We start from the raw sequence: 26,833 nt of genomic DNA, 5'->3' as shown, positions 1-26,833 counted from the left end.
TTCCTAGAGTACATTAGTACACATGTGTTTATTTATTTTGAAATCTTAGCCCTTAAGTTTCTTTAATTCAAAAGTACCAAAAGTACCTTTTGTTTATTATAATCTTGTACTTTCTTATTCTTTTCTTACTTATGTGTGTGTGTGTGTGTGTGTATATATATATATATATATATATATATATATATATATATATATTTATGTGTAGTACTTGGGAGAGAGAGAGGAGAGAGAGGCCGAGAGAGAGGGAGAGAGAGATTGCCGAGAGAGAGAGAGAGAGAGAGAGAGAGAGAGAGAGAGAGAGAGAGATGGGCCGAGAGAGAGAGGGAGAGATTTTGTTTGTACCTTCCTTGATCTTTCTCATCTTTTCAATCCTTGGTGATATCTTCCTTCCTAGCTAGGAAACTTCCTCCATTTGTACTTCCATATTTGTTTTATGACCAAATCTTGTACCATTGTCTCCAAATCTTCCAACAAATCTCCCATAGTCCAATCCAAGGACTAATCTTAGCCATGCAAACCTACCATTTAGCCAAACTTAGCCATGCAAGCCTAGGGTTAGGCTTTGATCTTTCAAAGATTTCATGCCATGTGTCAAAATTTGAGGTAGAGAGAGAGAGAGAGCGGGGGGCCGGCCTTGGGAGAGAGGAGAGGGCATGCCTTGGCCTATAAATAGCACCCCATGCTTCTTATTCAACTCACACCTTCACCTAGCAACTTCTCTCTCTAGAAAAATTATGTTCTTTCTTTGTTCTTTCTTTTGTTCTTCATGTTCTTGAGTAGTTCTTGAGTTCCTCAAGAAACTCAACCTAGGCCGCCACTAAACCACCACTCGACCACCCTTCGATCCATAAATTAGAGTAGTGTTAGTCAAGAAGAAGTTTCGAGAGAAACCTTTCTCTTTCGAAGCTACCGGAGACCACCGTAGGAAGTTACTCCGCCCGACCACCGACGTACTTTCCGTAGCCGACTAACCTTCCGTAGCCGACTACCGCCAAGAAGTAAGGTAGAATCCCTTGTCCACTAACTCTAAGTATATGTAAGGAAATTCTTACTTACTTCCTATTTATTAACTTACTCAAGTATAACGTTGTTGTTACCTATTTACTTTAAGTATTCGTATTTTGATCTTTAGGATGGTTATGAGTATACGTATATGAGTCGCTTGTATTACTTGTGGTATGTGATAAAGCATAAGTGATTTCACTCCAAAGACGTCCGTACATGTGGCGTTGTGCTTTGAATAAAGCATAAGTGATACACTCCAAAGGCGTCCGTATATGTGGCGTTATGCTATAAGTAGTAATTGAGCGTGATCAGTAATATAGAATTGGATGATCTTGTTAGTATGTTTCATGCTTACTTTTGTCCTACCGCGGAGTCTTTACATGTAAACGAGACACGAGAATCGAGAAAGTAGAAATATGACACCTAGGGTGTGAGTAATGAAAGGAAATGTTTTTCGAGGAAGGAAATATTTTGAAACAACATAATGACCGATTTCGGGTGGCATTATGTGAGTTGTGTGTGTGCATGTGTAAAAGACGTGTTTTGAAAAAGTTTTGAATTTTCGAAAACCGCAATGTGGCCGGACGTGGTAGCCCATTGTGTGGTGTGTGTTTTGTGTGTGTTCCAATGATATCCGGGAAAAACGGAACCATTGTGAGGATGTGTGCGTTCCCATGGGAATCCGGAGCAGCGGAACCATGGTGAGGTTGGGTGTGTAGCTTGGTTATCCGCGGTACGGAGCCAATGCAATTGTGTGCCAATGGGAACCCGACGCGGCGAAACCATTGTGAGGATACTCGGGAACCCGGCGCGGTGGAACCGAGGTTGGGTGTGTAGCTTGGTTATCCGCGGTACGGAGCCAATGCAAATGTTTTTGTGTGCCAATGGGAACCCGGCGCGGCGGAACCGAGGTTGGGTGTGTAGCTTGGTTATCCGCGGTACGGAGCCAATGCAAATATTTTTGTGTGCCAATGGGAACCCGGCGCGGCGGAACCATTGTGAGGATACTTGGGAACCCAGCGCGGTGGAACCAAGGTTGGGTGTGTAGCTTGGTTATCCGCGGTACGGAGCCAATGCAAATGATTTAAAAAAAAAAGGTTGGGCGTGTAGCTTGGTTATCCGCGGTACGGAGCCAATGCAAATTGTGTGTGTTAAACAAATGATTTTTGAGAGGTTGTTTTGTAAATGAAATTGTTGACACAGTCTACGATGAGTCGCGTAGGAGAAACCCGAAAATCTTGGACACCAACGATAGATGATTAATGAGTGTGGATGTGTCATTGATTAACTGTGTATATACTTATCATGTGGAAATTGATGTTGTGTTATAGCTTAGTTTGTAAGTTATGGGTTAGCAGGTATGGGATTACTCTGCTGAGCTTTGTAGCTCACGGTGTTGCCTTTTGGTGACCATGACATATTATATCGGTGGTGACGCTGGTATAATGTGTCAGATCTTGTAGATGATCAAGATGAACAGTACACCTTGGAGGCTTTTGGAGCTGAGGAGCTGGCTAGGATGGAGAAGAAGGAAGAGCTGTAGTTAGGAACCTTAGAACCCCCTTCATTTGTGTAAATATTGAACTCTTGTGAGAGTATTTGTTGTAATAAGAGCCAGACTCCATTTGATGTTATCAATAAAATGTCCTTTTAACGTACCCAAAATTCGGGGCGTTACAACTTGGTATCAGAGCTTTAGGTTCAAAACCTCGGCCATGGGTAGAATGGGTAGAACCATAAGATAGTTTTACCGTTGCACAAACGTGAATTGAGTTTAAGTTTACCGTCCCAAATTGGGTGGAATTCTGTCAAAACAATCTTCGGATTGAAGCAAGGCACGGAAATTGGCAGTACGGCCGAGCTGGGAATTCTCGAACCATTGGATGATGACTTAAATCAAGAGTCGAATGTGGAACGTAGAAACTCGAAAGTTTTCTTAATATTAGCAAAACCCTGTCCTAAAATGTTTCTAATTGAGGTTGAAACTTTTTCTTGTAGATGAAACATCTAGTTGATCTTTGAGCCGAAGCCTATCAACCCAGAAATACCATAGAAATCCTGACAGCCCAAAAGTTGGAGGATCCTGCCTTTATTGCCGTTGTACTCGCTGAAAAACGAGATTTCATGAGGGTGCAGCAGTATACCCCTATTCCCGTCGAAAAGGACCCCTAGTTTTCGGGAATGTTTCCGATCCTGTCTGCTTTCCATGAGTATTTCGGTGTTTTACCCCCAATGGAGAACTTTGAGGTTGAAGTTACGGAGGAAGAAGTCGAAGGTGATAAGGACGCCAATGAGGTGACTGAGGAAGAAAACCTTGCAGATGAAGGGAGTCTCGAGGAGGACAAGACCCCAAAGGATCTGTGAAGGCCAAGGATACTACTTAGGCACACCTAGAATAAATCTAGTAACCGTTGTAATCCTTCAGGATGTAGGATGTTAAGGATTAGGATCGTTTTTAACTTGTGTGAGGAAATCTCGTGTCTCAACTTGTTTATAGTAGAACTCTATGTTTATGTTTATGCTTATGTTGTATGATGTTCTTATCTATGAAAAACTTGCTTTATTTTTAAAGAGTGCCGTTGCATACTATTTGTTAAACTACTTTTTGCTTTTGAAAGATAGACCATTTGCAAAAAGAAAATTTGTTTTAGTAAACAAAAACCCCCTTTCGATTTTCCCTCGTAGATTGTTAATACGCGCCGCGGATTAGGATACGATAACGGAGAACCCTTTAACGCGAACCCCGACCTAACCCGAATCATGCAAAGCATTCGTAGCTGCTTTGAACGCCAACCGCCAAAACCAAAACCACGACGATGGATCCATAAACCGAACCCGAGCGATGAACGAATTCTGCAAACGTCGACCCCCAACTTTTCACGGAGACACCAACCCTGTCGTAGACGAGACGTGGCTGAATGAGGTCAAGATGATCCTCAGCACCCTCGGAGTTACCCAGGACGGAGATCGTGTGGCCTTGGCCACGAACTAGTTGAAGGGAGTAAAGCTGTTAGTTTATTGTGTAGAGAGTGCGAACTAGAAGTAGCTGACTTGCGACCTTCGAGTGATCGATATGGCAGATTTCGATGTAATCCTGAGGATGGACTAGCGATCTGCACGTCGAGCAGTCATAGACTACCATCAAAGGATGGTGACATCTTATACCCTAGAAGGGACTCGATTCCTTTTAAGGGGGACAGACGGACAGCGAGTTCGGCAACGAGGAGATCAACATGGAAGAACCAACTATTTGGATGACTCGCTAGTCTCCAATTGGAAGAAGCCAATAGAATGGAAGTGGGATTTCCACACATCGTGTGCGAGTATGCCGATGTTTTCCCTGAAGAACTTCCTGGCTTATCGCCTTAAGGAGAAATAGACTTCTCTATAGAAGTTTAACCAGGAATTGCACCACTCTCTATGGCGTTGTATCCAATGACCCTGCAAGCTAAAGGAGCTCAAGACCCAATCGAAGGAGCGAATGTACAAAGGATTTACTAGGCCAAGTACGTCACCATGGGAAGCACCGGCATTGTTCGAGAAGAAGAAAGAAGGCATGCTTCGACTGTGAGAAGTTAGGAAGGTCTACTTTTCCGCGACTACATAAGTTCTTTCACTGCCTTCATTCATAATATCCGAGTTCATAGAGTACCGCAAGGATTGCCTGCTGAAATCCATTGTCCCCGGAATGAGGATGGAATACTCATGCCTTACGATTATAAAGGATGGACCCATTGTTTCCTACTTTTGGAAATAGGTTTAATATCGAGAAGCATGAGGGTTCAACAAGGATGTACTAAGGACGCTTGTGGGATACGAGTCCGTAAGATGATTTGGTAGAAGTTCTGCATTTGGCGTTGGTATTTACGGTGGAGACCTTACCAAAGGTGTACGACGAGGCAAGCTGTTCAACGGCAGAAGCAACTTCAACCCCATCTCGTTAAGCAAGTGATGAGGCTTAATTCGATTGATGGTGACCTACTCCAAATTTTTAAGGGGGATAGTCGATGATTCCGAGATCGGTCTAGTGACCTAGTCTAATCTGTAGTCGCGCGCCAATTTCGGGGACGAAATTGTTTTAAGGGGGATAGATTGTAACGACCCTGAATTTTGGTCAGTAAAAATTTCGCTAAAAATTTGAATTTTATTTGAATTACATATTTTCTCTTGAGTGGCTATATGATTCTTGTTAATTTTTGTCGTAGTTAGATTTTGGTCGTTGGTTAACTCTCGACTAGAAACCCTACGTGACCAATTTAGTTAGTTTCCAACCGACTACTTGGAGGAACCAAGCAATCAACTTACCTAGTTACTAGATGAACCTTTTGGACCTTTTGACCTTTTGAACCTTTGCCTTTACCCATTGGTCCATAATGGTTAGGGTAATTTTTTGTCCATTAGACAATAAGCTTTTCATTAGTATATTTGACTAAAAGTACATGTAGTCTTTCAAACTCTTATTTTAAGATAAAAAGTACTCGTACTTCTTTTACCCATTGGTTATTAACCGCCAGGGAAATTATTATCCATTGGGTAATAGCCCAAATCTTTCTACCAAGTACAAGTTGCATTTTAATAATCAAGAATTGGATTCCCATGTACTTTTATGCATTAAACTTTTGGGGTATATCTAAACCCTAGATTTTCTTGTACTTGTACTCTTTTATAAACTAATGGGGAGAATCCTAGCCTTTTTATTTAATTGGGGTACTTGGTACCACACCTATATTTAAATATAGGGCTTTTGTCACATGCTTTAAAGGACAACTTTAATTATTTTAAATAAAAGTTTCCTTTTAACCTTTGTCCATTGGACAATAAAAGTTAGGGGAATTATTATCCATTGGGTAAAAGAGTTATTCTTTCACGAAGTACATGGGTTCATTAAAATAATATTTTTCTTAAACCCCATGTGATGAAGTACATATTATTTTATTATTAAAAGTACTTAGTAGCCTTAGTAGCCTTTAAGGCCTAATATTCTCCTAAGTACCTTTTTATTATTTTGTATTGGGGTTTTGTACCCAATTGGATTAATTTATTGGAGAATTGATCTTCCTAGAGTACATTAGTACACATGTGTTTATTTATTTGGAAATCTTAGCCCTTAAGTTTCTTTGATTCAAAAGTACCAAAAGTACCTTTTGTTTATTATAATCTTGTACTTTCTTATTCTTTTCTTACTTATGCATATATATATATAGTTAGCTTCTTATAGGGGATCCCCTATATAGCTTATGTAAGGACTTTTAATCTAGGCCCTTAGATCTCATCCAAGGGCTGAGAAAAAAGAAGCCAATTCGCGAGTTAAATGAGGCCTAGATTGGTCACGGGTCCGGGTAACAATCCTCATGCGGGTCAGCTGAAAATTCAAAACCCATATTTTCCTTTTCACGCCTGTCAAAACAGAGAGAGAGAGAGAGAGAGAGAGAGAGAGAGAGAGAGAGAGAGAGAGAGAGAGAGAGAGAGAAAAGAACGAACAGAGACCAAGAACGGAGAACTCCAAATTTTCAGCTTCGATCGGTCGACGAAGAAGAAAGCTTTCTGGTATCTCTCACTCGATCTTTCTCTTCTTCTGTCTCTCCTCCAATCTCTCTCTATCTCGTTGACGAAGAACAAGATCGAAGGACAAGATCAATCCAAACAAGGTCTCTCTCTCTTTCTCTCTCTCATACAAAAATAAGGGTTCAATTTCGTCGTACTCAGTCTGTCGTTCTCTCTCTCTTTTGCAGAAATTAGGGTTGAAGATGGACGAAGTCTGGAGATCGATGGATGACCGACCAACACCGTTCGACCACCAACCAAGGTGTCTTTCTCTTTTTCTTGCAGAAATTAGGGTTCTTAAAATTGGGGAAATCGCTGAAATTAGGGTTCGATTTGATTGTACCTTTACACACCTATATAAACAAAAAAAGCAGAAATTAGGGTATTTTTGTCTCTTTCTCACAATCTCTCTGTAATTAGGGTTTGTGAAATTGATTGGTTTCTTAATCGATTACTTTTTTTTTTTTGGTACTATGCAAAATTGCAATTATATGAACCAGTTTGGTGGCCAACGCATTGGATAAAAATAGCAGTGGGAACTGGTATATTATGACAATACTTCAACCACTTTGGTTTAGGCAACAGAAATGTAGGTATGAAGAGAGGAAATGTCCATGGACATGACTTGTTTATGTTCATATTCGCATTGGAAGGTAACTGAATCATGTGCAGAAGTTAGTTGTCGAAGGCGTAGAGTAGGAATGGAAAGCTTGGAAAATTGGAAGTGTTTATCAGAAATTAGAGAATTGGTGTAAGAAGATTTGTGCTCTCATAGTCCTGAACCAGTAAAAGACCAGCATGAGCAATTTATTTCTTAATTCTTGTTGGGCAGCAATTCTAGAGTTGTTTTAACTTGTTGTAAACTGTGGGAATTTCGTTTCCCCCTTGCATTTTCTTGAGGACGGGAATCGTTCGGCTTTGAATCTGTATACGAAATGTGTTATCATACTTCAGTGGTTTTAATTCTTCCGCTACTTTTCTTTTTCCAGGTTTTGAAAGCACTAGAGTTACTACGGAGGAAAAAAGGTGCAAAACCCATGTCTTGCACAGGAACACCAAAAAAGGAGGAAGTCTAGACTTGCTAGGAAAAAGATGGCTGTTGAAATTCACCAGGGTCCTTGGTATACTCATGTGCCGCTTGCCACTATCTAATTCGGCTTTTTTCCATGTTATGTGTAAAATCAAGCTACTTGTTTCTTTTTTACTTGTTATGTGCAGATGCAATGCAATTTTTGTTGCTGAAGAAAGGGAAGGAGATGGACAGGGTCCTTGGTCCTAAGAAGGATGAGCTCGAGAAGAAGGTCGATCGTTGGTGCTAAGAAGGATGAGCTCGAGAACAAGGTTGAGAAGCACAAAGTTCAACCGAAATTTGCTGTTTGATTTTAAATACAAGTTTGGATGATTGTAATGACTATTCCTGTAGATTAAAGCAAAAATTTGAACGATTGTAATGAACGTATTTGTTGTTTTGAATGGTGAAAACTTGAAATAATTTCTCTTGGTTTGCACAAGAAATACTTGCAATAACAAGTTCGCTTCAAATACTTTCCCTTTTTTGTTTTGAGATGGAATCAGAACTAGCGTTTTACTCAAACTCAATCAAGGGACACTGCAAGGGTCTACATATAGTAAAGAGAGCTACACAGAAAGACAATTAAACACCCACCCAGATGATGAAACTTGATCACTGATAAAAAGCTGGTAGAAAAACATGCCAAGAAGCAAAATGAAACTTCTTTCATTTCCAAACACAAGTATCCTGTAACTCCACCCTTCTTTCTTCTGTTTTTTTTTTCCTTTGGCGGTAACATAAAAGCCATTACTAAAAAAACCATTACAAACATAGTCAAGACCTTCCCCTGTTTTCCAGAGTCAACATTTTGGATTTTTCCCTTGCTCTCATTCCATAAAACAAGTATCCAGTTACAACAAAAAAAAAAAACTCAACGACAAAAGCTAATACTAATGAATGCAGTTTCTCCAAACCCTCCATAAATATTGCATTTCCATCCAGCAAGTTTCTCCAAAATAAGACTCCATTTTGATCAAACTATTACTCCTAACAATTAGTAAAACAAAAATACTATTCCAGTAGACTCAATTCTCCCATCCTGAAACACGAATAGATAATAATATCAATACAAGAAACAAAAGACAAGAATTACAATTCAAACAACTAAAGAATTAATTTAAATGAACACTTACAATCATCGACAACGTCCATGTCGTCATCGTCGTCATCGTCGTCATTCAACCTAACATCTTGAGAAGATCTAAGAAAAAAATGACAACAATTAAAATTTCAAACAACAAAAGAATTAAATTGACCATACACGTACATGTTCTGAAGTTTTGGACAGTTCCTTTTGTCATGCGACTGTCCGATTAACCCACAACCGTTACAACGCCTACTCTTCTTGACCGCTTTCTCTTTTCCTCCCTTTAATCTTTTACCACAACCCTTTGCCCTAACTTTAAGTGGTTCTTTGAAACTTTGTTCATGAGGATTAGACACTTGGATAGCAGTCGCTTTGCCATTTTCACTACTAAGATTCATGGAACATAGCTTCTTTTGAACCGAACACAAAGCTTCTTCCAAAATTTGAGTCCCATCTTCAGTTAATACGGCATCATCAATTACATTAGAAGCAAGTTGGAAGAGATTATTTCGCCTCTCTAACAAAGAAGTGATGCATATTTCTTTGACGGACCCACCCAAGTCATCTACAACTCTCAAAGCTTTCGCCGATTTAGTCCACCTCCGCAAAATGTACTCATTAGGCATATCTATAATCTGCATTCTACTGAAGAGCGCCAACAAGTGCCGACATGGGATTCCGTCACTTTCAAACATCTTGCAACTACAACTTGAATATTTTGATGACTTCTCTACGAAAATTTGACGAACCCTTGAACCACTTACCTTCGCCCTCTCAACATTGTACAAATAACGGTGTTCGTCCTCATGTGTCATCGTAACAACATATGCCAAAATTTGATGTAGTTCATCTTGAAACTTGTAAAATATGGCCCGTGCATATAACTCACTCATTGTCAACTCTATGGGTGCTACTGTTTTCAATGGAGGCTTCTCATTAAGATCTTTATGATCCAAATCCAACTCATTATGACGTAGCTTTGAAAGTGCTCTATCAAACCGTGTCACAAAATCCCACAATGAATTATTTTCAGACACATATCTCTTGAAAAATGCATGAGAAATCTCAGCTCTTTGACTACTAGTCATGTGGGCGGAAAACATGTGTTTCATATACGCAGGAATCCATCTCTCACGGATTTGGTACATCCCTTTCAACCATTCATTGCTAGATAAGTTAGCTTTATGTACAACATCCATCCATTTAGTTTCGAACTCTTCAGGTGTCTCGGAATTCCATATACATTTTTTGAACTCATCATAATGTTCTTTATAGGATAATGCACTTATTTTTTCAGAAAATTTACTCACAATGTGCCAAATGCAATACCTATGATGCGTATTCGGAAGAACATTAGCAAATGCTTTTGCCATTGCCGGATCTTGATCAGTTATGATCATTTTGGGCGGGCCTGCTGGCATTGCTTTCAAAAATTCCTCAAACAGCCACTCAAAAGAATCACTACTTTCATCACTTAAGAATCCACACTCAAAAAGAGTAGTCTGCCCGTGGTGATTAACCCCTAATATAGGTGCAAAGATCATGGCATATCGGTTTGTGTTGTATGTTGTATCAAACACCACAACGTCTCCAAAATATTGGTATGATTTTCTAGAGGTGGCATCCGCCCAAAAACAATGAGTCATCCTCCCTTCATCATCTTTCTCCATTGTATACACAAAACCTGCATTCTTTTGTTGTTCAATTTGAAAATGCTCATACAACATATTGGCATCTTGTCCGGCTAACATTTTCCTCATGTCCCTTTTAAAATTATCAAGATCTTCTTGTAAAAAGCCAACATTTTGTAGACCTCCGGATTGTAACTCGAAAATACTCATTTGTTGGTAGGTTCGCACATTTGCAGCTGATAGTTGTTCTACTAAAGCCTTTTTTGCAGCTGACACTTTACGATGAGATCGAAATAAATGTACCCACTTTGGAGACACAAGAGGGTGGTTATGACCCTCGACAAATTGGGAGACAACAAATTTTCCACTTGACTGGTTTTTCACAACAGACAATTTCGCCCCACAATTCTCTCTACTATCCCCCCGATGCCGTGTAACGGGTTCACTAGTTTTGTGGACCCTCTTCACCCCTTCTTTGCAACAAACGTACTCCTTTCTAATGACTTCATAATCCCTATTCCTCTTGCTAGAGCTCGCTCGCGTACCAAATCCACCTTCTTTACCATAATGGTTGTAAAATTTCCAAACATCATCTAAATTGTCAAACTCTTGGTTGATTTTCGGTATTAGGTCATTCTTAACTTGAGGAGTGTGAAGTATTTGAGAAGAATTAGCAGATGATTCACACGGGATCGATGCTAACGGTGAGAATACGTTTATATCATCCAAACACTGCATTCTAGACCCCAAAAGAGAAAACAATTAAAAATCAAAATTTTCACATACAGTTAAAAAAAAAAGTCAGCATTAAAAAAAAATCTGTATTTTTTTTGCGAATCGTAATTTCTAACCGTAATTTGTGAGAGAGAGAAAGAGAAAGAGACCTTGGTTGTTGCTCGGTCAGTGGTGGAATATTGTCGGCTTCTTCTCGTACGTCGTCCATGTACACTGGAATTTCCCCAATTTGTTACATAAATCAAAAAAATTTACACAAATCCAAAGCCTAACCCTAACATGAACGAGAGAGAGAGCCCCATCGTCACAAACCCTAACCCAATGTCAGACATTAGGGTTAGGGTTCTCAGAAAATCAAAACAAATGGACCCAAAATGTATTTACAGAAAAAGCCCTAATTTCAGATGTACAAGTCAGAGAGAGAACGAGCCAAAGAGAAGGAGAGGGAGAGGGAGAGAGAGAGATACCTCGTTCAATCTTCTTCTTCTTCTCAGTACGTTGGATGTTGGATTGGAGGAGAGACAGAAGAAGAGAAAGATCGAGTGAGAGATACTAGAAAGCTTTCTTCTTCATCGATCGATCGAAGCTGAAAATTTGGAGTTCTCCGTTCTTGGTCTCTGTTCGTTCTTTTTTTTTTTCCTCTCTCTCTCTCGCTATTTTGACAGGCGTGAAAAGGGAAATATGGGTTTTGAATTTTCAGCTGACCCGCGTGAGGATTTTTACCCGGACCCGTGACCAATCTGGGCCTCATTTAACCCGCGAATTGGTTTCTTTTTTCTCAGCCTTTGGATGAGATCTAAGGGCCTAGATTAAAAGTCCTTACATAAGCTATATAGGGGATCCCCTATAAGAAGCTAACTGTGTATATATATAAATATATATATATATATATATATATATATTTATATATATATATTTATGTGTAGTACTTGGGAGAGAGAGGCCAAGAGAGAGGGAGAGGGAGAGGGAGAGAGAGATTGCCGAGAGAGAGAGAGGCCGAGAGAGAGAGAGAGAGAGAGAGAGAGAGAGAGAGAGAGAGAGAGAGAGATGGGCCGAGAGAGAGAGGGAGAGATTTTGTTTGTACCTTCCTTGATCTTTCTCATCTTTTCAATCCTTGGTGATATCTTCCTTCCTAGCTAGGAAACTTCCTCCATTTGTACTTCCATATTTGTTTTATGACCAAATCTTGTACCATTGTCTCCAAATCTTTCAACAAATCTCCCATAGTCCAATCCAAGGACTAATCTTAGCCATGCAAACCTACCATTTAGCCAAACTTAGCCATGCAAGCCTAGGGTTAGGCTTTGATCTTTCAAAGATTTCATGCCATGTGTCAAAATTTGAGGTAGAGAGAGAGAGAGGGGGGCCGGCCTTGGGAGAGAGGAGAGGGCATGCCTTGGCCTATAAATAGCACCCCATGCTTCTCATTCAACTCACACCTTCACCTAGCAACTTCTCTCTCTAGAAAAATTATGTTCTTTCTTTGTTCTTTCTTTTGTTCTTCATGTTCTTGAGTAGTTCTTGAGTTCCTCAAGAAACTCAACCTAGGCCGCCACTAAACCACCACTCGACCACCTTTCGATCCATAAATTAGAGTAGTGTTAGTCAAGAAGAAGTTTCGAGAGAAACCTTTCTCTTTCGAAGCTACTGGAGACCACCGTAGGAAGTTACTCCGCCCGACCACCGACGTACTTTCCGTAGCCGACTAACCTTCCGTAGCTGACTACCACCAAGAAGTAAGGTAGAATCCCTTGTCCACTAACTCTAAGTATATGTAAGGAAATTCTTACTTACTTCCTATTTATTTACTTACTCAAGTATAACGTTGTTGTTACCTATTTACTTTAAGTATTTGTATTTTGATCTTTAGGATGGTTATGAGTATACGTATATGAGTCGCTTGTATTACTTGTGGTATGTGATAAAGCATAAGTGATTTCACTCCAAAGACGTCCGTACATGTGGCGTTGTGCTTTGAATAAAGCATAAGTGATACACTCCAAAGGCGTCCGTATATGTGGCGTTATGCTATAAGTAGTAATTGAGCGTGATCAGTAATATAGAATTGGATGATCTTGTTAGTATGTTTCATGTTTACTTTTGTCCTACCGCGGAGTCTTTTCATGTTTTTCGAGGAAGGAAATATTTTGAAACAACATAATGACCGATTTCGGATGGCATTATGTGAGTTGTGTGTGTGCATGTGTAAAAGACGTGTTTTGAAAAAGTTTTGAATTTTCGAAAACCGCAATGTGGCCGGACGTGGTAGCCCATTGTGTGGTGTGTGTTTTGTGTGTGTTCCAATGATATCCGGGAAAAACGGAACCATTGTGAGGATGTGTGCGTTCCCATGGGAATCCGGAGCAGCGAAACCATGGTGAGGTTGGGTGTGTAGCTTGGTTATCCACAGTACGGAGCCAATGCAATTGTGTGCCAATGGGAACCCGGCGCGATGGAACCATTGTAAGGATACTCGGGAACCCGGCACGGCGGAACCGAGGTTGGGTGTGTAGCTTGGTTATCCGCGGTACGGAGCCAATGCAAATGTTTTTGTGTGCCAATGGGAACCCGGCGCGGCGGAACCATTGTGAGGATACTTGGGAACCCGGCGCGGCGGAACCGAGGTTGGGTGTGTAGCTTGGTTATCCGCGGTACGGAGCCAATGCAAATATTTTTGTGTGCCAATGGGAACCCGGCGCGGTGGAACCATTGTGAGGATACTTGGGAACCCGGCGCGGTGGAACCAAGGTTGGGTGTGTAGCTTGGTTATCCATGGTACGGAGCCAATGCAAATGATTTTAAAAAAAAAAGGTTGGGTGTGTAGCTTGGTTATCCGCGGTACGGAGCCAATGCAAATTGTGTGTGTTAAACAAATGATTTTTGAGAGGTTGTTTTGTAAATGAAATTGTTGACACAGTCTATGATGAGTCGCGTAGGAGAAACCCGAAAATCTTGGACACCAACGATAGATGATTAATGAATGTGGATGTGTCATTGATTAACTGTGTATATACTTATCATGTGGAAATTGATGTTGTATTATAGCTTGGTTTGTAAGTTATGGGTTAGCGGGTATAGGATTACTCTGCTGAGCTTTGTAGCTCACGGTGTTGCCTTTTGGTAACCCTGACATATTATATCGGTGGTGACGCTAGTATAATGTGTCAGATCTTGTACATGATCAAGATGAACAGTACACCTTGGAGGCTTTTGGAGCTGAGGAGCTGGCTAGGATGGAGAAGAAGGAAGAGCTATAGTTAGGAACCTTAGAACCCCCTTCATTTGTGTAAATATTGAACTCTTGTGAGAGTATTTGTTGTAATAAGAGCCAGACTCCATTTGCTGTTATCAATAAAATGTCTTTTTAACGTACCCAAAATTCGGGGCGTTACACCCGCAACCCTCCGGATCCAACTTTTGATACTCGAACATGTTCCATAGGACTGTAGGACTCATTTTAAGGTCATGCTACTTCACTCAATATTATCATCTTTTTTTTTTTTTTTGTATTTATCATGGTTATTTATCTATTTTAAATTCTTAAATATAACTAGTATAAACCTAGGCTTACTAATTTTTTGACCAAAATTAATATTTTCCTTCTTATTAGTTAGACAAAAGTTTCTTGCTTAATTATTAACTTCTTGGCCATACAAGACTAACGGCAACGATCCATTCATAAAAAGTTATGTGATTGCATTGCTTGCTATTTATTTTAATTATTATTTGATTAATTGTATATTGCACCAATACCATTATTTGTTATTTGTTTTAATTATTATATTGCACCGATACTTGATTTGAATGCTAGATTGGACCATAGAAACACGGGGTGGTATGCGAATAGAATTCACATAAACGATGATAAGTCAATGGAAAAATGGTAAAGTGTTGAAGTTGTGAGATTGTGGATTATGATTTGGCCATGGCTAAGGGTGACTTGTGGGGCCCGGTGATGTTATTATGGTGACCCTAATGTATGGTACGTCATGGGAAGTTCCAAAGGATAATCATGCCCTTGCAGGGGCCAGCAAGGGGGGATTGACCCATGACACAGTCATAGTTAGAGGCTTAGGAATGGTAGCGACCCTAACATATGGTACGCCATGGAAAGTTCCAAACATAACTTAGATGAACTCGTTTAGGACCCTGTGTGCAGGACAAGCAGGGGGGGGGGGATTTTCCATGACACAGTCATAGTTAGTGGTTATGGGAAGAAAAGATCTCGTGGATGGGATATTAGATTTCACGTAGGGTTAATGGGTAGTAATAAACCGGTTTATGTGAAAAATCTCTGTTTTACTTCTTCGCATCATTATTATATTGTTTGCTTGCTAGCTGTAAAGTAGGAGATGTAGTTGGGTTGGATTATTCTACTGGGTGATTTGTCACTCACGGATACGTCGTATTCTGGCAAATCGGTTGCTTCGGCGATCAATTTGCCAGCAGCTGCAGGGTTCAATGGTGTAGCGGCTTTGAGACAGGAGAAAAATCGAGAGTAGAGATCGAGTGTATTTGGAATCTGTATCAAGACTAGAGTCGCTCTGGAGTTATTTCAATAAAATTATATTATTTTAATGCCTCTGAAATTATTTGAAAAATTGGGGCATTACATAGCAAGATGCGAAAATGAATTTCCTGAGGCCAAACCATAAAATATAAAAAGTGACACTGAACAATCAAATTGTTTTTGCATAACCTCCAAAGCACCTTGCAAAATGGGCCATTTTTTTTTCTTTTCAACAAAAAAAAATAGGCTAGAGGTGATACTTTCCTATGATGGAGGATTGCCTACCTGTACCTATTATGACTCAAAACAAAGAACTAAAAAGAAAACAAATAAAAATAACTACCTGAATTCTTAACACATGTTACCGTCCCAAGCAATGGCGCCAAAAATGCTTGAGGGAATCCTAGTCCTAAATTAATGGGTTGCCCCAAGTGTAGGGCTGAGACCGACGTAGCACAATATCCTGTAAGACCGGAGTCAAATCCACAAAGACGGTGATGTGTGCTGACATAAAAACTCGGATTGTTATAATTTAAACGAGCTCTTAGGTAGCCACCCCTTGACAATTGATTGAGATTAACTAAAACCTTAGAAATTGATTGTTCTTTTCAAATAATTTAAAGGAGGTATGGTCGTAGGATTCCTAACTCTCGTAACCAGTCCAGATTAACCTGCTCCATTAAGTGTTCTAAAAAACGTTCAACTTTAGTTTGGAAAAGATACCCTGCAAGATGCGAAACCTCATGGTCGCCATTTACCCATGTGCAATGGAGAATGAGTTTTGAACCCCCATTCCCCCGTTCACATGGGCTCCGACAATGCCCGAGTTCGTCTACGGGAAGTATTTTTCCATCTAATATTGTCTTTTTCATTGTTTGAAAATATGAGCAGTGCCCGAACTGGCCACTTTTGTGAACATTTACGTGTCTATCAGGTACACTGTTGTTGCCAATGGATTCTTGGGCAATACAACTCCATACCAACTATGTTAGTTGGTATATGCTCAAATTGTGGTACAGATCTAACAGTATAAGGACCTAGTGGCTAGGATTCATTTGATAGATAGTCTTTTTTTCTTTTGTTCTCTTAAATTGTGGTTAAGAAGCCTATTTGCATATACAAGTTGACAGGTCAACTGTTTTGATTAATAATCTTTACACATTTCTTATGCATTGTAACTTTTGGTTAATGATATGAAACTGTACATTGTTGTCTGGCTTTCTTGCACTTTTTTTTTAATGGTACCGTGTTGCACATATCCAATTGGTTTTTTCTGTATAGATTTCAATAATTCCATATACCTCTTTTGTTGTAGGCAACGAGGTGCACAACAGTGAAATGGAAGAAAAGTTAATGTCACATTGGAAGGAAAGAGTATGTCGAATCACGATGCTTCAAATCCGTAAGTATTCCCTTATTATACAGAGCATTGGCTGGTGTGCTCATATCTGCTCTTATGTTGTTAAATGCAGAGCACTGGCTGATGTGCTTATATCTGCTTTTATGTTGTTAAATGCAGAACACTGGCTGGTGTGCTTAGATTTTTTCTGATTTCGTTGATGCAGAGCACTAACTGATGTGCTGCACTGGCTGGTGTGCTTATATCTGCTTTTATGTTTTTAAATGCAGAACACTGGTTGGTGTGCTTAGATTTTTTCTAATTTCGTTGATGCAGAACACTAATTGATGTGCTGCTTGGTTTTAACTTTTTACCTGGTATTTACTGAAATTCCATAAGCAAATTGATAGTTGTTTGTAGCTAGCTTAAATGTATAGTTGGGAGAGTGGCATAAGCACAGATAATTATCTTTCGTGCCACTAAGAAGAGGATCACATACTACACACTAATGTTTGAGCCACTAGCTAGCAAGTGCGGTAGGCTCAGACAATTCCAATCGGGATGCGAGTGTCGTAGGCACAGACAAGCACTAGTGTTGTAATGATTCGTTTCATTTTTTTCCCCAAAAGTCAGGGCTTTTCCGGAATCCCTCACAATATCTTAATGATGACATATGCCATATGGTACTTATCGCCTTCCACATATATATATTCTCAGTATGAGATTTAAGACATGAAAATAACTTCAAGTGAGAAATATGATTAACACTCGAGATTCGAATCCACGATTTTCTTATGAGAATGATAGTATGCCCTTTTCAATTGAGAGACAAGTCAATTGTTGATGATTTTGAAATTTTTGTTGATACTAGCTATTACTGCAAGCCCTTGTCTTTTGTTGCGTTTGTTTTATCTGATGATTTATGGATAAATTATAGTCTGAAAACTGGGTGGGGTTTATTAAAATTGAGCTCTATTAATCATTTTGGTCCTTAGCGGGACTTTATTATCTACTATACTATACTATTACAAAAAGTGTTTTACTAGAATATTGGCCATTTTCATGGCACGCTATAATTAATATTGACCGATTGAAAACAAATTAAAAGGAAGGTACTGATCGAGGTTAACAAATTATAACTACCCCCTGACCTCCATGAATATTCATAGTGTAATATAACCGTTATTGATCATCCATTCTAGACTCCAGTAATTGTTCACATTCTTCAGAGTCCAATAAGCCCACCCAAAGCTAGCCCTCCCGTAGACTTCTAGCTGGGCCTTGGCAAAGTTTTGGTAATCCAGTTTCCCAGCCCCAGTAACCTGCCATTCAGCTACCCATTCACCTGCAATTTCATCCAAACCAAACCAGGTCCCATCATTTACTAATTTCTAGCTAGCATCTGAAAACAGTTACCAAGTCCAGATCACTTATAAGTATATTTGTAAGCTATATATATAAAGAATAATATATACAATGCGACTGATGACAAGGAAAGTTTCATAGAAGGCTGGTATGATTTTTGCATGCATCATAACGATCAGCCCATCGAAATGACAGTCTATCTAGCAATATACTAGTGTAATATTTTGAGCAAACAATTCGAGATAAACATAAAACCATTTTGATAGACATACCTACAAAAGTGAGAGGCCCATTGGACGTTGTAACTTGACTCAATTGGGCTGACCGATTGGTGTACACAAAATCAATATTTTGTTCAACACTCATGGTATTGAAGATGTCAGAGAAGAGATTGTAGTAGTGGACATCAATGACTGCTCCTGTGAAGCCACTAGCAAGAGGGAAGAGTTCTCTCGGATTAGCTGGTCCTAACCGGTTTGACATTATCACAAAAGCCGAGGAGGAGTGTTTGCGAACGACGTTATAGCCAGCACTGTAGTACTTGGTCATAATCTCAAGGGTGACTCCAGGGGAGAGAGGCTCATTGATGAGCTCGACTGCGTAAAGGCTTGGGCTATTAGCATACCTATATGTCAACAAAAACAAAACTACAAGTGAGATTTTAATCGTTACCAAGTAGTTATGCTACAATTGCACACACATTTCACAATAGAGTATGAAAGAAAAAAAAAGAGCGGACAAACACTAATCTCGATGCCCTTTTGAAAGCAAGCTAAGATTATACCTGGCAGTCAGGAAGTCTATAACATCAACTGTTTGCTGTATGTTTTGGTCAGACAAACCCCATTCTTGAGACCCGTCTCTAGTAGAACTGTGCTCAAAACCATTTTGAGATCCTGGTGCGGCATGTAGATCAATAATGACCTTCACCCCATATTTTCTGTACACAGAACAACGCTAATCAAGGACAACCGCTGGTGGATTTGTCATTTCATAATGGCCCAGGGATTTCATTGCTTGTATAAAATTAACAGCCAAAATTAACTTTTGGATCATTTGCAGTGTTTTAGTGGAAGATGAAGTGTCGGATTAGAAGAAAACATACTGCGCCCATAAGAAGGCATTGTCCAATGCTTGCAAGGATCCTCCTACATAAGGCAGTGGAGGAGTTGGATCACTGGCTATCCACCAGCCAACAGGAATTCTCACTGCGTTTAAGCCGTTGCTAGATATGAAGCTGAAGTCATTTTCCACTATGAATGTGCTCCAGTGCTCCTAAAAAGGCAAATTGATTTTGCTCTTTCATATATGACTATTATGACCTCCAAGTAGTTCAAAAGCTAAATCATACCTTCATAATTTGTGGTGCCTTGATTGGTCCATAACCATTTGTTACTTGAAACTCGCCCTTAGGGCCCCCTCTATTAGTCATGATGAAAACAGATGGATCGTCATTTCCCCAGTTACCATCCCCTTTTGAATCAGCTGTTACAAGCTCCTCTGTCTTCACCTACAAAACTCAAGCATAGAACTACAAACTTAAGTAGAAAATATATTGTCCTTCATTATTTTCTCTTATAGCTTGCTCTCTAAGTGTCTTCCAATTGAACATTGAAATTGATGGAGGCAAAACTCACCATGTGCACTTTTGGGTGCAATAGTTACACTTGGTTCATGGTGAGTTTTCCATCCAAATTGATGGATGTAGTTAAGAATTGGACTTAATAGGTAGGATTTGGATAGTAGAGGACGAAATATGTGGTTTTTGTAGTTTGAGGACGAAGTAGAAAAAATGTGATAGTTTGAGGGATGTTTTCATAAAAAAACTCTTCTTTGATAATTATTCTGGGTAAATTTCTTTGCGCACGCGTGATTAAAGTGGAACCCAAATTCCCCTCCGAACATCCGCAAGAGATGATAAAATATTTCTTTAGAGTCTTGATAACTAAATTGACTAAGACCCATTCTGTTTCCCATACCTATGCAAATTGCTATTCCCCCCCCCCCTGACACCCCACCCCCCGGCCCCACACCAAAATTACCTCCTTGCCCTTACCCTTTTCCTTTTTGTTTTCTCTTTTTTTTACCCCGGCCCCCCCAGCATTCCGTTTCTGTTTTCCTTTTTTTTTAAACCCGGCTGTTTTCGTTTTTTTTTTACCCGGGCCCCCCCCAGCATTCCGTTTCTGTTTTCCTTTTTTTTTAAACCCGGCCGTTTTCTTTTTTTTTTTTACCCGCCCCCCCCCCCCCCCCCCCAAACATTTCCTTTCTGTTTTCCTTTTTTTTAAAACCCGGCCGTTTTCTTTTTTTTTTAACCGGCCCCGGCCCCCCCCAGCCTTCCCTTTTTGTTTTTACCCGGCCCCCCAGCCTTCTCTTTTTGTTTTTTTTTTTTTTATCAAACTCCAGCCTTTTCTTAAAACCCAGATTATCCCCCGGCCCCCCACCCAAAAAACATCCGGCCCCCCCTCCCTTCTTAAAACACCTTCACCTTTTAAATTTTATTTTTATTTAATAAATTTTATCGTATTTATTTAATTTCTATAAATACACCGGGTAAAAAATCATGTTTTTTTGATAATTTTATTTGAAATGTTTATAATGAATTTTTTGCTCTAAGACTTTTCAACAAACACCCTAAAACTCATTATTTAGTTTCAAGACTCTCTTAGGGTGTTCATTGAAAGGCTTTGGAGGCAAAAATTTATTACGACCATTTAGGATGAAATGATCAGAAAAATAACATCTTTGCACCAGTTCAAACAGATTGAAAGTTGAAACATTTATTTTTGTAACTATATTTTTATTAGACTTAAACCTAGAATTAGATTTCAACCATAGAGCAAATATGGGGGGGGGGGGGGGGGGGGGGGCCGGCCATATGGAGTGAGGAGAGAGGTCCTCATTTTCCTATAAATAGAACTCTTTGTGAAACCATTCAATTCACACCTTGAATCTCTCCAACTTGTCTCTCTAGAAATTTTGTGTTTGCTCTTTGTTCTTACTTTGTTCTTGGTATTATTCAGTTTCTTCTTGAGTTCTTCAAGAAACTCAACCCAAGGCCGCCACTAAACCACCACCCGATCAGCTTCTCGATCCAAAAAATTTAGTAGTTTAGTCAATATTTATTTTCGAGAGGAAAAAAAAGTATTTTGTTTTCTCTTTCGAAGCTAACATAAGCTTACCGTAAGAAGTCAGTTCGTTCGATAGCCACATTCATCTTCTGTAAGCTACCGTAACCTTCTATTATATTTTATTTTTGTGTTTAAAAATGCATATTAAGTTAAAATACTAAAGATAGCTAGCAAACTTATTCTACTAAAATTACTGGTCTAAAGCATAAGTGGTTTCCACTCCAAAGGTGTCCGTCCATGTGACACTATGCTTTATGATCGTTTTTACAATTGTGGAGTAACCCGAGGCTAACACCCTCGAAAGTTTGTCAACAAGTCTGGCTTCGTACCGACTAAGGAAGGAATGGTGATTCTAATTGGATTCGTCCGACCATCCGACCTGGGACTTTCCTGGTTATTTCTATGTCAAACATAATCTACAAAAATTAGAATAATGATTTTCGGTGAAAATTTGGCATGGTTACTTAGGCTTTCCTCACAAACTGTGTATTTGTCAAATTTTTTAGGAACGCCGCAGCGAAAAATTCGGGAAGGAACAATGGATGACTACAACTTTTCAATTTCAGATAGTTGGTCATTTGAGAATGATATTCGTAGTGAGGAGAGTGTCTCCCACAATAGTCGCGATTATACACAAGAATTTACCACCGACCAGGTTAGTTTTCACTGTTATTGTTTTGCATATTCGTTATTTATGTTAAGACTGGTTAATGTTGTATTTATACATTTTTTTTTATATAGATTTTTGAAAGTAGAGAAGATATGTTAGCTTGGGCACGGAGCGTTGGTCTAAAATATGGTATTGTGGTGGTTATTTTAAATTCTGCTAAGTTAAAAGGCGGCAAATTGCCGAAGTGCATTCTTGGTTGCGAAAGAGGAGGAAAGTACGAACCGCCACGGTATTTGGTTGAAGGGCAATCCTTGCAAAGAAATACTGGGACTAGAAAATGCGATTGCCCATTTCAACTGCGAGGTATACCACAACATCCATACGGTATCAGGTGGGGTTTAGAGGTTATTAGTGGTGTCCATAACCATGAAATAGCAAAACATATTGAGGGCCACGAGTACCCGTCAAGGCTAAAACCAATAGAGAAACAATTTGTGGTCGACATGGCCAACAGTACTGCGCCTCGTGAGATTCTTAATATTTTGAAGCAAAAAGACCCGTCAAACACTACGGGAATCAAGAGCATTTATAACACCATTTTTTCAAACAAAGCAGCCAAACTGGACGGTTTAACTCCTATTCAGTATGTCATACGTCAATTACTTAAGGAACATTACCTCCATCAATTTCTTACAAATCCGGATACTAACGAAATCACAGATATTATTTGGGTTCATCCTATGAGTCTAGAGCTATCTGTCAACTTTCCGTCTGTACTGATCATTGACGCCACGTACAAGACCAATGAGTATCGAAAACCACTATTGGAGGTTGTGGGTATCACATCCACATGGCGAACTTACTCGCTTATGTTCGCTTATCTTAGTAATGAGAGAGAAGAGACATTGACATGGGCATTGGATAACTTAAAAAACTGGATGCTTCAAAAGGGGGCGTCGATGCCATTGGTGTTTGTTTCAGATCGGGATTTAGCGCTTATGAACGCCATTGAAACATGTTTCCCTACGGCACGTCACATCTTGTGTATTTGGCACATAAATCAGTGCGTCATGAAGAACTGCAGCCGTGTGCTTGGTTCGGAATGGAAGCGCTTCGTCAAGTCATGGCACTCGCTTATCAATTCATCTACACCTTCGTCTTTCGAACATAAGTGGCAAGCCATGTGCGACGATTTTCGCCAGTTTCCGTATGTCATAACTTACCTGTGGCAAACATGGTTAAGGTCGTACAAAGAGCGGTTTGTTTCAGCATGGACAGATACATGTATGCACCTCGGAAGCAATTCAAGTCAAAGGTAAAATCGCTTTTTCACTTTCCTATTAAAATTTTGTGTATTTCTCTACTATACTAAGAAATACTTTTTGATACTTTCCTATTTAAACACAGTGCATTATTCTATTACAGGGCAGAGTCTGCACATGCGAGGCTAAAGTTATATTTAGGGGATACCATGTCATCACTACAAACATCTTTTGATAAAATACATAAGATGTTGAAAAATCAGTTCGGGGAAATTAAGAAGTCGTTCGAGAAATCATTGAACATTCCATGCCACAAACAATTACGTGACGACATTTTTGATCAGGTAAGGTGTCGTATTTCATTAGAGGCAATGGAGTTCATACATGATCAGCTAGAAACCGCTTTAGAAGTATCCCCCCACATTGTTGGCTATTGCAACTGTACGATCAAAATCACACACGGATTGCCATGCATGCACGATCTTGCATATTATCGTTCCATTTCCACTCCAATTCCGCTATGGAGTATCCACGCTCATTGGACTAGGTTGTCTATGCACGCAACCGAGTTTAATGAGGAGGGAGCACGATCTGACAGGACATCTCAGGTCGTTGAGATATTAGATGGGATGGATCCACCTATGCGAGAGCATATCATAGACAGGATTATCGATATGGCAGATCCATCTCGTAGCACAATTCGACCTCCATCGTACAACACAGAACATAGAGGTCGACCTACAGGTAGAGATGAGCAAAGTACACGTCGCATACCTTCTTTCTCAGAAGCATCCACTTCAGGATCAAGGACTGCAACATCGCGAGTGAGAGGGAGAGGGAGACGTGGGAGGGGTTCGGGGGTTCGCAACACTCAATTTATAGTTCCATCCATCATTGATCCCTACATTCAACGATTACCTCAGGCTTATCAGCGTTATATTTCCCACACTGTTGACGTGCTTGGTGATGGTCATTGTGGATTCAGGGCGATAGCTGCACTAATCGGGTATAGTGAAAATGATTGGAGTCGAGTACGAGAGGAGCTTATTGAAGAGATTCAACAAAATTATTATCTATACACCGAGATTTATCCAGTAAATGATTGGGCAAAGCATCTACTAATTTTACTAAATTGGTTCGAGCCTACGGCACCAAAGGATCACTGGATGGAGGCTATGACTTTGGGAGTTGTCATCGCAACAAGGTACAACCTAGTACTGCATACATTTGATGAGGATGTTTACGGTTGTTTTACTCATTTGCCATTGAGGTCCCCTCCAGTTTCAGTCGAATACCGCCGGGAAATTGCTATTGCCCGTGTTAACAACGATCACTTCGTGCAAATTTTCTTAGAACCTAATTACCCTGTACCACCCATCCCAATATGGTGGGAGGAGCATTCATCGGATGAAGCTAAAGGATGGGCTGCCAGTTATGAAACACGTTTGCTATTGTGGTATGAAGTAATGGGTATAAGCATGCCGGGAGCAGCATTTGGAGGAGATATTGATTAAAATTTGTGTTTTTATGTATTTTCATGTTTTGACAATATGTACTCAATTATAATAAAATGAAATTTTATTTCAATTTATTATTGTTCATTACAAGTTATTTTTATTATTCATTGTTAAGACTAATTAACTAATTAAAATAATATAAATTTATTAAGCATAAAGTCAATTTTAATTGAAAATAGAATTTGAGTTAACCAAAAAAAAAATAAAGAAGAGAGGTAAAGGGGAAAAGAAACAAATAAAGAAAATAGAAAAGATTATTAAAATAATAAAAAAAAAGTTCAAAGTAGAAGGAATCAAAAGAAAATAAAGAGAAAAAAACGAAAAAAAAATTCTACCAGAAAAAAAAACAAAAGAAAATAAAGAAGAAAAAAGAAGAAAAAAAAAAAGTAAATGGAATGTGGGGGAAGCAGGAGAACGGGAGGGGGAGGGGGAGAAAAAAGAAAGAAAAAAAAAAGTAAAAGGAAAGAGAGGAGAGCAGGAGAACGGGAGGGGGGGGGAGGGGTAATATGGGAAATGGGGTGTGGGGCCGGGGGGGTGGGGTGTCAGGGGGGGGAAAAGCAGCCCTCGTCTAATTCGTTTATCCTTTATTCCTATTGATGTTGACAACCAATAACATAGAAAAATATCTACTTTGAATAAGCATCTCATCCCTTAAAAAGACAGGCATTCATAGTTATGAACAAGAACAGGAAGAAAACCAAAAACGAGATCAAGTACCTGTAGGAAGAACCCATTTGGTGCTTTGATCCTAACGCGGCTGGAATTGCCGGAGTTTCTGACAATCTCAAACGTCTCTGCTCCACCCGGCATCTCTGCCACGGCAACTAAACCAATCCCGTTCCCAGTAGCGTCTAGTCCCATGAATTGCTTGTTGAACACCCTCAACTGAAAAGAGGTCTCATTGATTCTCCACAACTGCATCAAAGAAACAAAACGAAGTAAATACTCCTCAAGCAGTTGTGAGAATCAAAACAAAAATTATCTTCCGAACAGAATCATAACGAACTAGTAAGTAACTGGGTTATTACTCTGAATGTTTCCCAGCCTGAAGCCGAAGTTCTGTTGGCAACTATGATTGTCCCTCCACCAGATTCGGCGCAAAGGTACTTTCTGACCGTCACGGAATTCAACTGCAGCTCGGTTCCATCCTAATGATCAAAATTCCAAAATAAGACTGAGTCTGAGAAAACAAAAAGAAAAACGTGAATACAGAGAGATTAATTAATTAGGAATTACAGTAGTAATTAATATGTACGCTAGCTAGAAATCAAGTACGAACCAAGAAATCTTTGTTGGGTATGCCATCGAAGAGAGTTGGTTTGATCCAGCCTTCTGTAACTAGCCAGCCTCCGAGGTTAACAGCTCGGATATGGATGTTTGGAATGTCCCTAGTGAAGGCAAAGGAGATGCAGCAGAGAAAGATACAAAGGCATAGGCACTGTTTTGTTTTGGAGTATGGTGCCATATCAAATAGGAATCTTGAGGCTGCGCGAAACAAAAAAAAAAAAGAGGGGGGGATTCCGTCCTACTGATTGAGGAAGGGCGGGAATGAATGGACTGATTGATTGCCCCAGCTCAAAAGGAAAGGAAGAAGAGAAAGTGAGGACTCCCCGAGTGAGAAGAGCACCCGGTCCGAGAGAGAAGAATCTTTCTTTGTCAATGGGCCGTGTCTAACTCGCCAATCCACACACACATACATATATACATATATATATATATATATATATATATAATGCAGAAATGCTAACAGTTGCAATATAACACCGGATAAAAGTACTGCTTTGCAGTCCCTTTTCCAGCCTTTCCTATGACAAATGGGACAGAAACAGCCTTTCCTATGACAAATGGGACAGAAACAACAGAGCATTTGGCTCCTTTCGAAGAATTACACCTTTAACTCATTTTTTAAATTTACATTTCTTATTTGTCCCAAGTTTCTTCGTTTTCTTTTTCTTTTCCTTTTTTAACAGCTCCTTCTTCAAGAGAGCATATATACCAATAAATAGGTAAAATATCTCATGAACATTG

At 39.6% G+C, this 26,833-nt stretch overlaps 2 protein-coding genes across 2 annotated transcripts; both read right to left on the bottom strand.

Moving 5' to 3' along the window:
* Nucleotides 1–8,509: 8,509 nt before the first annotated feature.
* On the bottom strand, nt 8,510–11,615 carry LOC131329210 (uncharacterized). Its single transcript, XM_058362296.1, has 4 exons — nt 11,542–11,615; nt 11,224–11,287; nt 10,847–11,078; nt 8,510–8,661 (listed from the first exon to the last, which is right to left on the bottom strand). The coding sequence occupies exons 2-4, from the start codon at nt 11,280–11,282 to the stop codon at nt 8,647–8,649; spliced, it is 306 nt and encodes a 101-aa protein (XP_058218279.1). The 5' UTR covers nt 11,283–11,287; nt 11,542–11,615; the 3' UTR covers nt 8,510–8,646.
* Nucleotides 11,616–17,878: 6,263 nt separating this feature from the next.
* LOC131329209 (probable glucan 1,3-beta-glucosidase A) lies at nt 17,879–26,537 on the bottom strand. The gene is made up of 8 exons (XM_058362295.1): nt 26,085–26,537; nt 25,834–25,953; nt 25,523–25,720; nt 19,640–19,798; nt 19,394–19,563; nt 19,073–19,228; nt 18,561–18,913; nt 17,879–18,268 (listed from the first exon to the last, which is right to left on the bottom strand). The coding sequence occupies exons 1-8, from the start codon at nt 26,268–26,270 to the stop codon at nt 18,087–18,089; spliced, it is 1,524 nt and encodes a 507-aa protein (XP_058218278.1). The 5' UTR covers nt 26,271–26,537; the 3' UTR covers nt 17,879–18,086.
* Between the last annotated feature and the right edge of the window lie 296 nt (nt 26,538–26,833).

Source organism: Rhododendron vialii, chromosome 6a (genome assembly GCF_030253575.1).
Source record: "Rhododendron vialii isolate Sample 1 chromosome 6a, ASM3025357v1".
Taxonomy (NCBI): Eukaryota; Viridiplantae; Streptophyta; class Magnoliopsida; order Ericales; family Ericaceae; genus Rhododendron; species Rhododendron vialii.
This window is presented reverse-complemented; position numbering and strand designations above follow the sequence as displayed.